The 17,637-nt window shown below is 35.4% G+C and overlaps 2 protein-coding genes across 22 annotated transcripts in view; one reads left to right on the top strand and one right to left on the bottom strand.

Annotated features, from left to right (window-relative positions):
* LOC101897365 (zinc finger protein 652-B) overlaps window positions 1-10,053 on the bottom strand; it is an 85,119-nt gene extending 75,066 nt beyond the window's left edge. For 14 of the 21 annotated variants that reach the window (XM_059120061.1, XM_059120072.1, XM_059120069.1 and 11 more), the window contains exons 1-2: window positions 9,619-10,052; window positions 7,911-9,538 (exon numbers count right to left, since the gene is read on the bottom strand). In XM_059120061.1, coding sequence (XP_058976044.1) covers window positions 7,911-9,538; window positions 9,619-9,744 — 1,754 coding nt within the window. In that variant the 5' untranslated portion in view covers window positions 9,745-10,052. Of the gene's footprint in view, window positions 1-4,465; window positions 5,068-5,142; window positions 5,540-7,910; window positions 9,539-9,618 lie in introns of those variants that run through there. The other 7 variants (XM_059120067.1, XM_059120057.1, XM_059120062.1 and 4 more) reach the window with 2 other exon arrangements.
* A 2,467-nt stretch (window positions 10,054-12,520) lies between these two features.
* Window positions 12,521-17,288, top strand: LOC101897529 (ribonucleases P/MRP protein subunit POP1). The gene is made up of 3 exons (XM_005189079.4): window positions 12,521-14,360; window positions 16,316-16,845; window positions 16,913-17,288. The coding sequence occupies exons 1-3, from the start codon at window positions 12,641-12,643 to the stop codon at window positions 17,252-17,254; spliced, it is 2,592 nt and encodes an 863-aa protein (XP_005189136.1). The 5' UTR covers window positions 12,521-12,640; the 3' UTR covers window positions 17,255-17,288.
* The last annotated feature ends 349 nt before the right edge of the window (window positions 17,289-17,637 follow it).

Here is a 17,637-nt window from a genome sequence, read left to right as displayed (position 1 = left end):
AATTCAATGGTAAAAAAATATCGGTATATACGAAATATTAAACACATTTGCTTTTAATAAATACCCACCTTTTCTGGCTCTCTGGAATTTGATTTTCTGCACACGTTCAAATCATTTTCTTTTCTTTTTTAAAAAAAATGTTTTGTTGCAGCGATCACATATTTAACACATTTTTTCACAATTGTCCAATTTCACTACACTTTAACAGATAATCGCAAAATATTCAAACAAAATATTGAACTGAATATTACGCCGCACAAGTTTTGGCAAATAAATTCAGCTTAAAACAAAGTATTTAACTTGTTTTTAAAACCAAATGGAGGTGCCAAAAGTTTCAGCATTTGTTTTTATATCATTAGGTAGGCAAGTAAGGTTATTTTACCTTAAAAGGTAAAATAAGTGATTAGCAGAGCTTTCTTTATTGCAGTGCGATTTTATGACAAATCATTCATACATTCTCAAATTTGAAAAAAAAAGAAAAAATAATATGATCTCATAACCGTGCATTTTTTCTCTGTAAAAACTTAATTTTGAATGTTTTAGAACGTAGCCAATCAGATCCGTTTAAAAGAATTTAAGCACTGAAAACGGCTGATATCGAAAATCCTTAGGAACCGTATGAGGAGAATATGGAAAAAATAATGAAGGAATTTTTTGATTAATTGATGAAATGGAGCCTTAATAAATTTGAATGTGAAAAGACAATAAAAGGATACAAAACCACAAAATAGACATTAATTTAAGGCCTTACTGTGGGAATACCTAAACTTTGCCCAAACAATTGACTTTAAAATTCGCTGTAGCCAGAAAAAATCTGTAAAAACCATCCCCGAAAAACAGGGAATTGAGCATTTTTCCAGAATTGAAATCTCAATATCATATCAAACAGACTTTGGTAGGTGCAGCTTGTCGGCCTGAGTCACCCAAGTCGTTACAGCCCTTCGACGGGTTAAAATCATGATAAAACAAAAATGTTGTTAGCTGTCAGTTTCGTTTTGAAAATGGTTGCTCTCTGTAATGGAGAGTAAGATTTAATACTCAAGCAATAAAATCTGAAATATTCTAAATATTAAAAACGGGAGGTGCATCTAGATATTTCCAAAATACTATAAGCAGAAGGTAGTATTTGTTATGGGGGTATAATGCATAAGGGACAAATGAGGTTTTTTTTTTAGCAGGAAGCGACATATCTGAATGATAGATTAAAGTTCATTCTGTTTGAAATTTGTTGGGAGGGCTACATGGCAGATAACATGGCGCTACGGATCTTGCTTAAAAGATCATGGTTATACCACCGTGGTGATTGATACTCGCATTTTGAACACAAAACGTTTTTGCGTTCATTTTGTGTCTCTAAGGAAGAAAATCAAGAGCTGAGCAGCATGTATGTACAGGGTGAGATGAAAAAACTGCAACCAACTTCAGACTGCTGTCATTTCTAAACCACTCGTCCGACAGCTGTTAAAATTATTCCAGTGGCAGCTAATTATATTGATTACAAGCGTACAAAAGCATTTTAGTAAGAATTTTCCAGAAAAAAATTATTCGTGATGGAATTTAAGCGTGATAGTGTAATTTCCAGCATTTAAATGTTAATAAATCTTTTGTGTCTTGTACCATCGCTCGTTACCGTGATACTGGTAGCGTAACCCGATGTCAAGGAAGTGGACGGAAGAAAACAGCAACATCAGCAGAAATGGTTCGAAAAGTAAAGAAGCGACTTGATAGAAACCCACGTCGCAGTGTCCAAAAAATGGCTCGTGAGGTGAACATGTCGCAATATTCCATTCGGAAAAATTGAAAAATGAGCTCGAGGTAAAGCCAAAAAGTGCAAGAACTTACACCGCAACAAAAAAAATAGACTAAAAAGAGCTAGAGTTGCTTCGCTTGGCCGAAAGTGGTGAACTGCCGAATTTGGCTTTCTCCGATAAAAAAACATTCGTTGTCTAGCAGTTTGTAAACAAACAAAATGATCGCGTTTACTTGCCAAAGAGGTCAGCTGAAAATGTGCACCTTCGGTTGGTCACCAAAACTCAAGTGCCGGCCATGGTGATGATGTGGGCCACCATAACAGACAATGGCATCAGAATAAATGCCGAATATTATCGCGAAAATATTCTGGAGGGTGTATTGAATCCCTGGACACGCAAACATTGGGCACCGCATACCTTGGACATTCCAAGAGTACTCAGCACCATCGCACTCAGCACGCGCCAACCAAAAATGTTTACAAAATGAAGTTCCTCGCTTCATTTCCAGCGCACAATGGCCACCAATATCTCCGGATACCAATCCGTTGGAATATTGTGTCGGGAGTATTTTGGAAAGCAAGGTTGGCACTAAAAAATACCAAAGTGTCGATCACCTCAAGCAAGCGCTTTGCCGGAAATGGGCCAAAATACAGCAGAGCAACATTCGTACAGCGTGTGACGGTTTCATTGGCCGTTTGAAGGCCATAATTTGTGCCAAAGGTGCAAATTCGAACAAATCTAAAGTTATTCTAAAATTTAATGCCATTTGCTTCCATTCATTGTTTGCTTTCATTCAATAAAATGAAAAAAAATGTAAAAATTATGGCGTTTGACTTTGTTGTAGTTTTTTTTTATCTCACCCTGTATAAGGACGAAACTTCGAGAAACACAATGAATGTTTTTCTCACTTTTTCCCCCAGAAACGTGTCTCCATTATTGAAAATATTCACTCTTTAAACGTTGTTTCTTCCATAAATTTTTTTGTAAAGAATTTTAAAGATATACTAAGATATTCTAAAGAATAGTGAAGATGGTGAGTGATTGTCGTCTCAATAATTTTGCTTCCCACATAAAGAGGAAAATTTTTGTTTTCAAAGAGTAGGGAACTTCCCTTTTCGAGCATTATTCAATTCGTGTTACGAATCGGAGGTGTGGATTCTTGGGAAATTGCAGTTATTTTTATTATATAAATATAATCCTCTCATAGAGCCATATAAACAATTATCTTGAATATCTAATGCAAACACAATTGTATACTCTTCTGTAGTTCAAACATTTTCTAAATAATATAAATTAAACAAAATATTTCCCCCTGACTTGTCTTGAGAAAAAATTGGATTTCTAAATTATGTTCAAATTATTACTTAGGGTGTTTTTCCCATCTCAAAAAGTTCTTTGTACAATGGTCCAGAATAATTGTAAAAATATTGCAGTCTTTAGAGCCTAATTAAATTTTTTTTTATAACATCTTAAATACATTTTAAAGGAAAAACTTACCTATTTTATTTTTTCAATATGCTTCCGATGATTCCAGTATTTTGCAGCATTGAACAGCAAAGTGTTTTTAATTCGCATTTTTTCATATATTGGCTTAGATTTTCCTTGAATATTATATAGAAATCCATCATATAGACTTGCATTCATTATTCATTCACAATTCATAACAGAACTTATTTTCACTTTTTATCACGATGTGCGCATTTAAAAACGATTTGAAACACAAGTTTAACAACATATATGTTTATATAATCAGTGAAATATTCTCTCAAAACAGCATATTTGCATTACATGCTCGACGTATATATTCAATTCATACAAAAAAAGAGGAAAGCTTAAACTCCGTATAATTTTTTGATTTCCAACTTAACATAGAAAATATTTTAAAGTGGCCCCGGTGTTATAAGAGGATAGTTGAGTTTTTCAAATAAATTTTGTTTAGTAACCAAATTATTGATACTGGTTGGCATTGGTATCGGTTTGGTTTTGCACCATAATTGTATTTCCTTTGCTGGGAGTTATTAGCAAAAATCACTTTCTCGGCGTTTTGTATGAACCATCAGAAAAACTATGTCTTTAATGTTGAATATAATCAAGAAGTCATTCATATTGTCATTCGCAATAGTCTTTGGTATTTTGGAAGAGAATGTCACCCAAGGAAAATTGTAATTTTTATTAATAGTAGTCAATTATTCAATAGCGTTTTGTATCAATTCTTTTTTTTGGCTTGCCAATTCAAATAAAGGCTTATCATATTACATATAATCATCGTATTGTGTCAAATATTGCATTGTCCAGTTTTTAAATATAAAATATATAATTAATAAAATAATAATTAACATACATATATATTAAGATAATAGTACTTACCTTATTAAAACTTCTGCCATTTACTGGAATCATTCAGAAATATTTTGTTTGCTGATGGCATTCTTCGCCTTTGTGGTATTACAATTGTATATATATGTGAAGATGATAATATATAAACAACAACTTGGCATTTTCTTTTTCGCAAATGAATAATGTGCCATATTCGTGTGTGAGTGTGAGTAATTTAATGTTAGCTTACAAACTAAAATTTTAAAACTACAGCCTATCTTACTTTTCCTCCATACCTTAGGTGACCTTAAAATCAATTTCAATATCATTTCAAAATTTGTTGTTTTCCATTATTATTTGGAGTAAAACTGTCTTTAAACGAAGATAGATAGACAGACAGACAGAGAGAGAGAAAGCGAGTGGGCGAGACAAAAACTTTGCACATTACGGCAGAATCTTTGAATGGGGGGGAAAATAAATTAATTTATTGTTATTAGAATTGAAGCAGACAGTCCATGATTTGGAAAAAAACTTAATACCATACTCAAATAAATTCTAAAACTGTAATAGTTATTTACAACAATATATGCCATATATCGTATTTTTGCTGAAATTCAAATTATGGAAAAAAAACATTTTGTTTGACTCATTAAATTAAGACATAACCATTGATTATGTTATATTAAAAGAGGAGCTTTGAAATGTCGGCTGCTGGCTGGATTTATGTCTGCGGCGGGTAATACTTTATGCACAATGGCACCAACAACTCTTCATCTTCTTCAGAATCAAAATTATCGCTACCTTTTTCGTTCTTAATAATTTTACCGCCCTGTTTGGCTTGTCTCATTATATTGGGAGGTATGGGTTTACTACGATCTGCCTCCCATTCGGTACGATGTGAACGTTGGCGATGTTTATACATATTGGCATTGGAGCAAAATGTCATGGGACAATTGGGGCAGGTATATAATGCCTCTCCGGTGTGTACAGATATGTGTTCCTTAAAAAATACAGAAAAAAAGACAAGAGAATTAATATCAAAATTATATATTTTATATATAGCACCACAACATACCCTTAAATCCTGAGCCCTTTTAAATGCCTTCTCACACATGGTACACTGGAATTTCTTGTCACACTCATGATTATGGTAAATGTGCAGTTTCAATGCCCTTGCCGTCGATGAGACCTTATTACAAATATGACAACGATGCTCGGCGGCATCATCAACTGATTCGTGTAAATTTTTCATGTGTTGTTTTAAACCCGCCACATGCTTCAGCCATGCGCCACAAATTTTACATTGCTGTGGTATCGGTATAGGTCTTGGTTTATCAGAATGCTGTAGATTGTGATGTTTTTTAAGATTATATCGATTTTTTAGAGTTTTACCACATATATTACAGTCTACCGCTCGTTTTGGATCATGCACACATTTCATGTGATCTTTTAGTTTACGATCTGTTGTACATCTGCAATAGAGACAATAATGGATAGAGATTTATTGAAAATTTACAAAATAGCGATGTAACTTACAAAATTGTTATTGAGGATCCACAGACAGGGTTTTAGTTTTCTTTTTTTTTTTGTTCATTTTCATTTCTTTGATTCACTTTTTTTTCACCACCAGACTTGAAACTTATATGATTAAGCGGAATCGCGTAGTATCCATGAAAAAATGCTTCGGACTTTACTTAAGATTTATGGGAAAATGTTAAATATGTTTTATTTTTCACTTTAAATTATTTTGAGTTATTAATTTAGGGAACATTTAATACAGCTTCAATCGACAAACACATTGTTCTCCAATGTGAAAACTTTCCGACATAGAATTGAATATTATGTTTTCAATATTGATTTCAATGCTTAGGGAAACGCTTTACCATTAAACTATCCAACGTCAACCACTAGGATTATCAACTAATACTTTTTTCTTTGGTTTTGCTTATCCCGGGACATGAAATGAAACCTTTAATATTTATTCAACATTTTAAAAAACTCAGGTACATAGAAAACTCTCTGATCAAGATGACGTTTGTATCAATTATTCATTTAATCAAAATGCTTTTGCATCTACTGTTTGGAGTAAATAAAGCAAAATTAACAATATTTAATTTTTAACCAATTCTGAAAATTAAATAAAAGAATTGAAAATAAAACCATATTAGGTCTACAAATGTAAATTTTCAAAAAAGCTGGGTTACGTCGTCAACGCTAGAAATCTGAAAAACCCCGAGTGTCGATATAAGTTTGGAAACCGATTGTAAGGATAACTAAATTCTAAACATGTCATTCGGTTTTGACAGGTCATCCGCTCCAATTTAAAAAAAAATATATATTACATTCCAATCAGTTGTAAAATGAAACCCAAAAATCTATAACCTATAAGGATCACTTCCTTTCTGAATTTGCAGTTCGAAACGAAAACAGCCCTGCGAGTTGCTACAAAACAACCTAACTCCTGGCCCACACTAAATATGGATAGTTTGGCGGTTTTTTTAAATTGGGATATCCCAATATTTGGACATAATTATATTAACATTTTCTCTGTAAAACTTCAATGTATCAAACTACAGGTGAATAATATAGGTAGATCCATTATTAAAATAAAATCTGCCAGTGTCGTAAGATGTAACTTGTAACAAAACCTGGATATATAAAATCGTCGAGAAGATTCCGCGCTGAGTATTTTAAATTACAGAATATTCGTTTATACCGCAATTTAGGGTGGCTTCATTTTATTTTATTTTTCATTTTATTTTTAAATGAAAAAATTCGTAATCCGTCTGACATGGAGAAAGAAAATCCGTCAATAAGATTTAAGATGAGGATCATTAACAAATCTGGAAATTTTTACTTCATAAATGGAGAAAATGCCTGTTCCTTCTTAAAAAGAATTTGCGCTGAATAAAGAACAACTCATTATTCGCGAATATTCACATTCACATTCTGAGTAATGGGAACCTTCTTAAACATATAGGGCTGACACAATTAGTACTACAATCTTAGAAGAGCAAAAACGAAACCAAGTATTTCCCCATATTATTATGGTATAATACCAGGAAAACTAAACTAACACAAATTTCATTTTTCTAAGGCATACATTTCTACCCAACACCAAACTAAAAAGTCCAACAAATTGAGAAAGGTCCTAGTAGCTCAAGTCATTTTACACAACTACTTATCGTGGGTGAAAAGGCAAAAAAAAAACGAGTCAATATAAAATAGTATCTCAAATGCTAACTTTCAAACGTTACTTTTTGAGGCCATTTAAATCCGTCGAAGGTTTCAAATTATATGTTTAATATATCTATATTATACCTTCTTCAATTTACATTTTATAAAAGGGGCAATTCTAATGTTTTTCTACCAAATCAGCAAGATTTAGAAAAAAAGGATGAATTTAACCTGAAATTTGGGTGATTATCTATTCCAGTTATATTAAGTATTCCAAGAGTCCTTCTACGAAAACCAAACCATAAAGCCTATTTCTATAGGTACCAATAATAGAAAATATTGAAAAATCTTAAAAACGTTGTAAAACGCATTTCCTCTTAAAAAGTCTTTCCCTATCAAAACGACAAGACAGTGTTTGGTTGTATTTCAAAAAAGATTTTTTTTTTTGATATTAGTTTGTTTTCAAATTTCAAATAGAAAAAGAGAGCAAGAAGGAATATTTACTAATATCACATAATATTCTAGGCCACTTAAGGTAGGGAAGCATTTGTTTTTTGTGTTTTCATTTTTCATCGTTGTCTCAAACAACTCCAACTTTCGTTACTATGTTTTTTTTTTGCAAAATAAGACTAGAGATAGTAGAAAAATTGAAAATTCGGTACTCACTTTTTCTTACATTCAGGACACTCGAACTTAAATTCTTCGCGTGGCACATGCTTCGCCACCATATGATGTTCAAACGAGGCTTTCGATGAGAATGTCTTCGAACATTTCTCACATTGGAAGGTCTTTTTGTATTTTGATTCGGGTGGATTGGGCAGATGTGTTTGCTCGTGAGCTTCCAATTGTGTTGAATCACGACATATTTTATTACATGTTTTACATTTAAAGTGCTCGGGATTGTAGTGGACCATAATGTGCTCAGCCAAAAATTTACGTGTAGCAAATCGGCGGCCACAGCACTCGACAAAACCGTGATCATCGTTGTGATCAAGTCGAAAATGGGCACGCATCTCACTGAACGTGTGCACCATCAATTCACATTTGGGACAACGTAACTTCTCAAAGAACTTGGTAATGATGTTATCGTATTCGGCTTGTTGAGCTTGGCGGGCAGCAATATCCTCCTTGGACATACGTTTAGGCTCGGATGCGGTTTTTTCCCGTTTCTTATACATTTTAGGCGTATTGCGTTCCTTTTTCAAAATAACAGCAAATTTCTCTGATTTAACCTTATCGGCCACCCAGTCAGAGGCATCCGAATCATTTTCATTTTCATCTTCGGATTCAGAATTGGAGGATTCATCCGAGTCTTTGGCTACAAAATCATTGTCATTGTCTCCATACTCAGGATCATCGTCGTCGTCTTCGTTGTCATTTGTGAAGTCGGGTATATCGAAAGGCTCATTACTCGGATCAGCGGTACTTGGTTTGTCTCTACTTTGCTGGTCCTCCGATACTTCTCCCTCGGTTTTGATGTGTGTGGTCGTCGCCGATGTTGAACATGATGGCTCTTCGCTTTCACCGCCCTCGTTTTTAACTGTGGCCGCCAGTGATTTTTTGGAATTACGTTTACGTGCGATGGGAGTCTTTTTGGTTGCCTGTGATGCGGCTTTTGCTGCAGCTTTTTCAGCTTCCGATTTGCGAGGCCTACCTCTCCTGGGCCGTGCTACTTCTTTTTCTTTATTATCCTCCTCTTGTGGAACATCCAAAGAAGGGGGTGGCAGCAATGGTTTATCAGAATCCTCATCACTGGAATCGTGATACACATGAGCACTATCACCAAAGACATCGCCATCATCATCGTCCATTTCCTTATCTAGTGCAGGTGAGGACTCTTTTTTAATGCGTTTCGCTGCTGTCGTTGGTTTAGGACTTTCACCCCTCGCTGATGCAATGCGGGTGCGTCTACTTTTTACATCTTCATTGTTATCATCTACATCTCCTGCAACTCCCCCCATCGATGACATATCATGTTCAGTTTCCAAGATTTCGATTTGTGGCAGCAGATCCAAGTCATTTACTTCCACCTTGACTTCAGGATCAAACAAGTTATTGCCCATGGAAGAGTGTCCCATTATGGGATCTTGTAGCATCATAGGCACGGGGGTATCTTCAGATTTGAGCATAACCACATCTTGCTGAGGTAGCGGATCATCTAGTATATCTATTGTGTGTACAGCTCCCAAGTGTTTGTGGGCTTCTTCGACTCTTTCGTACAGTATATGAAAGTCTCGCACAACTTCCCAGCATGTCATGCAAACTTGCTGCTTCTCGTCGCCATTACGATATGTCTGTATACACACAAAATAATTGCATTCAAGGCTGATGTTCTTCATAGATGAAAAATCGATTTTTGCAAACGCCAACTTACCTTTATCCAAAAGTGTTTGTTAATAATCGCACTTATGCCCAGTCGCAATCCATCCTCAGAAAATATATCCAAGAACTTTGGCCCCGGTATCGTAGGGTATTCCAGACACAGAATACACTTAACCATGTTGTTCGGTTCTCTTCTTCGTTACAATGCAAACACAGATTTTTCTTTCAACCACCAACACTCCGAAATTCTATGTATACGAGTTTTCTTCAATCGAGAAATAACAAATTTTATGTTATACGTTTGAACGCGAACAGATACATCGTCTATACATAAAATATGTATATTTTATTATAATATAAAAACGATTATTTAAACAAATAACAGACTAAAATTATTTTCCAAATGTTTCCCTATCTTCACACACAATAGATCCACAAAATTTTTTGACGCTGTATGACGCTACAACTGGTGAAAACTATGCCGAATCAAATTATGAGACGGCGTTAAAACGTTTGCAAAAATGACAATGTACTTTGCAACCCGGCATGTGTGAATACGCCGGTAATTCCATTACTGAGACGGAGACGAAAACGCAAACAAAAACAAAAAATTGTATAGAACATTTCAATATGGTTCATGTTTCAAAATGTGTAAATATGTTAAATAAAATATACATTTTGTGTTTGAAACTACAATTTTAAGCCCTTTTTGACGCATACAGATTGACTATTCAACCTCACACAAAGGCGTATACGCTCAGCACGTTTTTATTACTGTGACAATAGAGTCTGTGGTCACGCCTGCAGACTTTCACTAACGTTAATGCTTTTAAGTACAGAGATGCATGAAAACAACATCATTTTTAAAATGTTGTGTATATAATTGTTTTTCCCATTATAATGAGATCGCAGAAATAGTAATTGAACAGAAAATCACGAAAAATGAATGGAACGGGGAAAATATTTCACAATGTCGAGTTCCTAATACCATCACATTTATTTTTATCAATATTAGAGTTATTCGATGAATATTTTTATTTAATGCAGATTTTAAGTATAAATTGACATTTTTCGAACGGTCAAATTTAGCTATTTGAATATAGCGCCGAAATAGACTGATTAACATAAGAACAATTTGTATCATTCTCATGGCACATGAAAAATGAAGGGTAAATCTACCAGCTAGTTACATTTTTTTCTGAGTGTGCCTGACTTCTGCCAATTTTGTGCTTATATATACAGGGTGAGATAAAAAAACTGCAACAAAGTCAAAAGCCATGTTTTTTACATTTTTTATTGAATGAAAGAAAAAAAATGTCGGAAATATTGAATGAAAGCAAAAACTGTCGGAAAAAGCATCAAATTTTAGAATAAGTTTAGATTTGTTCGAATTGGTCACATTTGGCACGAATTATGGCCTTCAAACGGCCAATGGAACCGCCACACGCTGCTCGAATGTTGCTCTGGGGTATTTTGGTCCATTCCCACCAAGCGCTTACTTGAGGTGATCGAAACTTTGGTATTTTTTTAGTGCCAACCTTGTTTTTCAAAATACTCCAGACACAATAGTCCAACAGATTGGTATCCGGAGATTTGGCGGCCATTGTACGTTGGAAATAAAGCGAGGAACCTCATTTTATAACCATTCTTTTTGATATCATAAAGGGGAAATCAGTAAATGTAACAAAAACTTTTGCATTCTTGCTGTTCTGAAACAGGCCAAAATTAAACTATGTCATCCTAAAACCCCTTTTTTTAGAAGGAAGGCAATCAATGACTTAAGGTGGGAATACATAAAATGCTTTCTTGAATGGCTTAAGTCATCTGCTGTTTTTTTTTTTTTTCTTAATAGCATGTTTCCATTGAAATCCGAACAACGTTGTTCGCTCTCAGAATTAGGTACACGAATTAACCCCTTCACACGGCACGATTCGTAATTCATAGTAAAATAATTCATTTTTTCAAACATTTTGTTTGTTGATTTTAATGGGAATTTATACTAAAATACATTAAATTCTCACTAATATGAGTAGAAGAAATGATTGTTTTTCTCCCAAAGATTTATTATATCATTAATTTTATAATTTTCATTCATGTTTTCAACTTTTTGTGTAAATGTTGCCATTTTTAACATATTTTTGTATTTTTCTGTTTTTTTACTTCTGATGGAGAGACACCTGTCAAACATTTTTTTCTGCCGATACAAACATTTTGAAAATATTGCCTCTTTTGTTTCCAGTTTTCTGTGGAAATTTCAACTCGTGGACAAAATGCGTACCTCGGATGAGAGAGAAAACACAATTTACTTTCGTTTGAATGTACATACACTATTCAACATTGTAGTTTCAATTCATAATTTTCAGTCTTCCCAAAAATTATCAAAATTTCATTAAATTTTTCTATTTTCAATTTTTAAATGTCATAATTTATTTTTTCGATAAATGCTCTCATTTGTTTTTTTTTTTTGTTGTTCTGAAAGTGATTTGATTTGAACAATGTAAAAATATGAGTGTTCGCTCAGGAAATTTTGTGTGAAGAATTAAGTAGTTTTTTCATAGTTAAGGGTCAAACAACGAATAGAGAGCGAATCAAATGCAGTGGAAACGCCACATAATATCAAAGAAGCGTAGCGTCAACCGAACAAATTCAACCTAAAACTTCTTGTTCCTTTACGAAGAAAACAGCCACTGACTTAATCCAATCAAAAAACGTTTTGTGTATTCTCACCAAGGCCAGCCAAAATGCATTTTATGTATTCTAAGCTAGGCATATTTTGTGACATTTCATAAAGGGATTACAGAGCCGCACTAAAATCCTGCCGTCTTTTTCCATTATAATTTGACATAAATATATCTAGCCATGACTTCAAGCTTGTTATGTACTTGCACCTCAACCGTAGATGAACAAAGCTACCATCTCTCGCCGCCGTTCTTTGTCACATATTTGGTGAGTACACGCAGTCAAAAAAATTACTCGGCCTCGTTGTTCGTGCGGCATGCTTTTCGACGTGTTTGTTTGTGTTTTTTAATTTCAAATTAGAATATCAGAATATCGTTTTTTTTCAATTAAAGACAATGGATGAACGTAAACTCGAATATGATTCCACATTGGGAGGCCCAGTGGTACTGGGCACTCATATGCCCACATACAAATATGCTGCCTCCGCACTGCAGGAACTCAAGGAATTGATCAGCGCCACAAAACAAACAACATCAACGAAGCTTATATTCCAATCATTGCCCAAACACATGCGTCGGAGGGCAATGTCCCATCATCCCAAAAGACTGCCACGGAAATATAGAGCCGGTCATATTCATCAGATGTCGAAATCGGGAAAGCCACAACAGACAAAAAGACCCTCTAGGAAACATCGTCGACGCCCTCAGAATCTTTTAAAGGAATACTTGAGACGCCAAAGGAAACATCAATGGCTGGAGACCCACATATGGCATGCCAAACGTTTTCATATGATCGAGAAGTGGGGCTATAAACTTCCATATGCTAGCTGTGATAAAACTTATCGGGCATGTTACCGGGCCACCGCTGAACATTGCCTTTTGCAGGATATTTCATTTCATGCTTGTATCGAAATGAGGGGAACAATAAGTAGACTAAAGGAAGGTTTCGATAGGTTAACTAGCAGGGAATGTGGTCTGTCAATAACTGCAAAAACATTTGTGACTGGTCGCCGAGAAGGATGTATTGATGTATTTAAAGATCGGCAATATCCTCTCAACGCATTGGGTAAAGTAAGCTTTTTATGGCGCTGTCAGGAAGATGGCGATAGTAACGATAATATTCCTAGAATAGTTTGGCTTTGGTTACATCCATCGAGCTACAATCAGATTTTAGAAGAACTAATTAAAGTATTTGAGCTGAAAAGTCAAAAAACCATTAAAGTGCCTTTAAAAGAAAAAAAATCCCTAGAAGATCCCGTGGAAAAGCAGGTGGATGCACAAAAGCAAACGCTACAATCTGCCAAAGTCCAAAGACGTTTGCAATTTTTGACAAAAACCCAAACACGGCGCAAAGTTCCTATTTATCAAAGCGATGACTCAGCTGTTCAGCTCAAAGAGCTAAAGGACACGTTGAACAGGTTCCGTCTAACGGGACCCCTGAGCCAAAGTGTTCTGCAAAGAGCTTTTAAAGTTATTGATATTGATGATGTTGACTGTAAGCAAAACACTTGGATATGTAGGAAAATAGAGGAAGGCAATTTTTCAAAATTGCATCAAAGACAAAAAGATTTTTGGAATATGTGTCATAAACGTATTACCTCACCGGCCGAGCTACTATCCAATATGATACTGGGCCTGAATGTAGAAGATCCTCGTTTAAATCGCCCGCAAAAACGTACAAAAGCTTTAATAACTTATGATGTCCAAGCATTTCATGAGTCAAGTCAACAGCTACTATGCGATATAATACCAGAACTGAGTTCATCACCACTGTGGTCTGAAGAGACGAGGAATCGTATTTCTGATGAAATGTTAAGTACACATGATTATTGTTCTCTAAGAGCAAAACATGCTATAGTACCTGGCAAAGCTTGTCAATTTGAAGATTCAATGCAACCCATACCCGTGTTGTTGGTACAGAGACCAGGCTCCCAGGAGGGCGATTATAAACGTCTTTCGTATGCATGTGGTTGGGATATTATAGCACCAGCTGGCTATGGTATGCCCATATGGTTGTCATTAATTATGTGGGGTGCTCGTCCGGGTGGTTTAAGAGAATTCGAATCAATTGCCCGCGAACTAGGAACGGAAGAACATTTACCTGATACCGTTGGTGGTAAGTAATTACATGTAAATTTCTTCTACTTATTTAAAGAAATATTCTTTTTTTTGGGATTATATCTAAGCTAATTCATTACGAGGTAAAGAAATTAATAGCCAAAATGATGGTAGTACAGGGTGAGATAAAAAAATGCAACAAAGTCAAACGCAATAATTTTTACATTTTATTGAATGAAAGAAAAAAATATCGGGAAATGGCATCAAATATAAAAAAATAGATTTGTTTGAATTGATCACCTTTGGCACGAATTATGGCCTTCAAACGGCCAATGAAACCGTTACACGCTGCCCGAATGTTGCTCTGCAGTATTTTGGCCCATTCCCGGCGAAGCGCTTGCTTGAGGTGATCGACACGGATTGGTATCCGAAGATTTTGGTGAACATTGTGCGCTGGAAATGAAGCGAGGAACCTAATTTTGTAACCATTCGTGGGTGGCCCGTGCGAGTGGGAGTGCTATGGTGCTGAGTCTTGTTGGAATGTTCAAGATCTGCGGACAAAATGTTTGCGACCCCAAGGCTTTAATACACCCTCCAAATATTTTCGCGATAATATTCGACATTTATTCTGATGCCACGGTCGGTTAATACGAGCGGAGAGCGACCATCGGCTGTTATGGCGGCCCACACCACCACCATGGCCGGCGCTTGAGTTCTGGTGGCCAACCGAATGTGCACATTTTCAGCTGACCTCTTTGGCAAGTATACACGATAATTTTGTTTGTTTACAAACTGCTGGACAACGAGTGTTTTCTCATCGGATAAAACCAAATTCGGCGGTTCACCACTTCCTGCCAAGCGAAGCAACCCTTTAGCTCTTTTTAGCCTATTTTCTTTAAGTTTCGGTGTAAGTTCTTGCCCTTTTTGGAATAGCCACGCGTAGTTTTCCAGCCAAATATAAAGAAATCATACTACAACTGGAAAATTGTCACCAAAATGCATTTATACGCTTGTATGCAATATGATGCGCTGTCACTGGAATAATTTTAACAGCTGTCGGACGAGTGGCTTAGGAATGACAGCAGTCTGAAGTTGGTTGCAGTTTTTCTAGTATTTTCATTTTTTAAAACTTTACAATGACAATTTCAGTCAATTTGGATATAAAATATGGCTCTGTACCTTAAATCCACGTGTACCACGCCAATTACTTGTCTATTTCAGATCCCAATAGATTAATTTAGAAGTCTGAAGTTGGTTGCAGTTTTTTCATCTCACCCTGTACGAGCTGGTTCTATGCTCTCCAAAAGCCCGAACCTTTTGTGAAATAGCTTTCGATAGTAGGACAGCAAAGGTTCGAACCCGTTTAGATGACATGACCCATTTGTTGTTGTGGTGTGTAAACATGCCTAGATCCGTTGTGCGATTTCACTAAGTGCGGCGTCTAGCTAATAATCAGCCGATTCGTTAACAAGTGCCGGGTTAAAGAAATATCATCTATCCCCCACACATCATATTTTAAAACCTCGAATACTTAGATAATATCTAAAGGGATCTTCCATTTATATCAGCCGACTTTAATTTCCTATATGTTCCAGAAGCGTTCTTTTATCAGTACGACAAGAATATATAGCTATCATTTCTTAAGCATTAATTTATTTCCACATGTTAGTTTTTTTATGAATGAGTGAAACAATTCTTTAAAATAGATTGGCTATTAAAATTATCTCCGCTGATATTATGAAGAAATAAACTATATTTATTACAACTGCTATCTATCATTATGTCGTTAATTTTTTTATTTTCATCGGTATCGAATTACACCCCACTGATATGTAGAGCACGTAGTAGATGCTGATATGAAATGTGTGAAAGATGTTGGGTCTCATCTTATCTTCATTTGGTAAAGAATACACAACAAAATGTAATACTTAAACAAATTGATTTATCTAAAAAATTTCCCAGTAGTTTAGGCCACAGAATTATTTTTTCTTTCTTTATCTAATTTTATTACAGGCCTGCAAACATCAGGACATCGTTACAATGAAATGTACAACAAATATTTTCGTCTACCTCCGGCTAAACGTTGTAATTATCGTAAATTTGCCATTGTATCACCATTTCGAGTACCATTTCCCCAACTATTAAGAGACTGGGATACCAATGGCTCAAAATGTGGAACACCTACAACCGATTTCTTTGTACTCAGGGATCGCTCTAAACTTCAAGAACTTTCAGAGTGTCTGCGGAAATGTAATCTATACAAGTTTCCCAAAGACTTACCCACCGGCCAGTGTTTAATACAAGTAAAAATCAGCATGACTTCAAGGGGAAATCCTGGGGATTTCTCCCTTATATGTTTGCCAAATCGTAAAGATTTCAAGAAGAAACTTAAACAAATAAAAAATCACAATCATGAACCAGTTTATGTTGAACCATTGCTACCTGACATCGATGAAAAGGAAAGGAAACGACTTCGCTTGCAGCACAAGAAACAATTGAAACGTTTGAGGGGACAACGTGTACGAGAGAAACGCAAGAAACAGGTAGGTTACCCCTAAGAAGTAATTATTGTATTTTTTTATTAAAAACATATGTTTCCATTTCTTGTAGGAAACTAGCACAACAAAAGTTGTCATACGGCCAGCCAACACCACTGCCATGTGTTTGCAACACATGAGGACAATGTGTAAATTATGGCTACCCGAAAACACCGACACACTATATAGTGTTCGGAAACAGGGAACTCGTGATTGTTTTGGTTATATGACAACAGCACATTTCTGCCTAACCGAGGGCAATGTTGGTGGTGTAGGCTATGTCACAGTCGAGGGGTTACGCGAACTTTTGAAATTATGTCAACAGTGTCGCCTCAAGCAGCCACAATGTTTGATTCGCTCAACGAATAGCCGTAATTACCGTTTTGCTGTATTAAAAATTAATATGAATGTATAGTTGTTGAATAAATTATAAGAACAAATACAAACAATCGTATTACTTCTACAACTTATAGTCCTATTTTTGCATTCTAGCTTGTGTCATAACACTTCACATTCTTCGTTGACAAACTTTTTTAGGGATTTATTGATTGTAGTTATTATAAATTGACAGGATGATGGGCATTGAAATTGGCACAAGTTTTTTGTGGTGGCTTTTATCAGCACTGTATTTTTTCTAGTGAAGAACATAAAGAGCCCGGTAAGGGGAACATATTATACCCCCAGCTGTATGGCTAGAGAGGGTATGTATCATTTGATACGGTCACAAAATGCCTAGTCGAAATAACGATCTTAGACCCTAGGTCTCTTGTGACCAAATCCGTTTCAGGACATTTGGAG

The sequence above is a fragment of the Musca domestica genome, unplaced genomic scaffold (assembly GCF_030504385.1).
Source record: "Musca domestica strain aabys unplaced genomic scaffold, Musca_domestica.polishedcontigs.V.1.1 16, whole genome shotgun sequence".
Lineage (NCBI taxonomy): Eukaryota > Metazoa > Arthropoda > Insecta > Diptera > Muscidae > Musca > Musca domestica.
The sequence above is the reverse complement of the archived record's forward strand: the minus strand, read 5'-3'. Positions and strand labels throughout refer to the sequence as shown.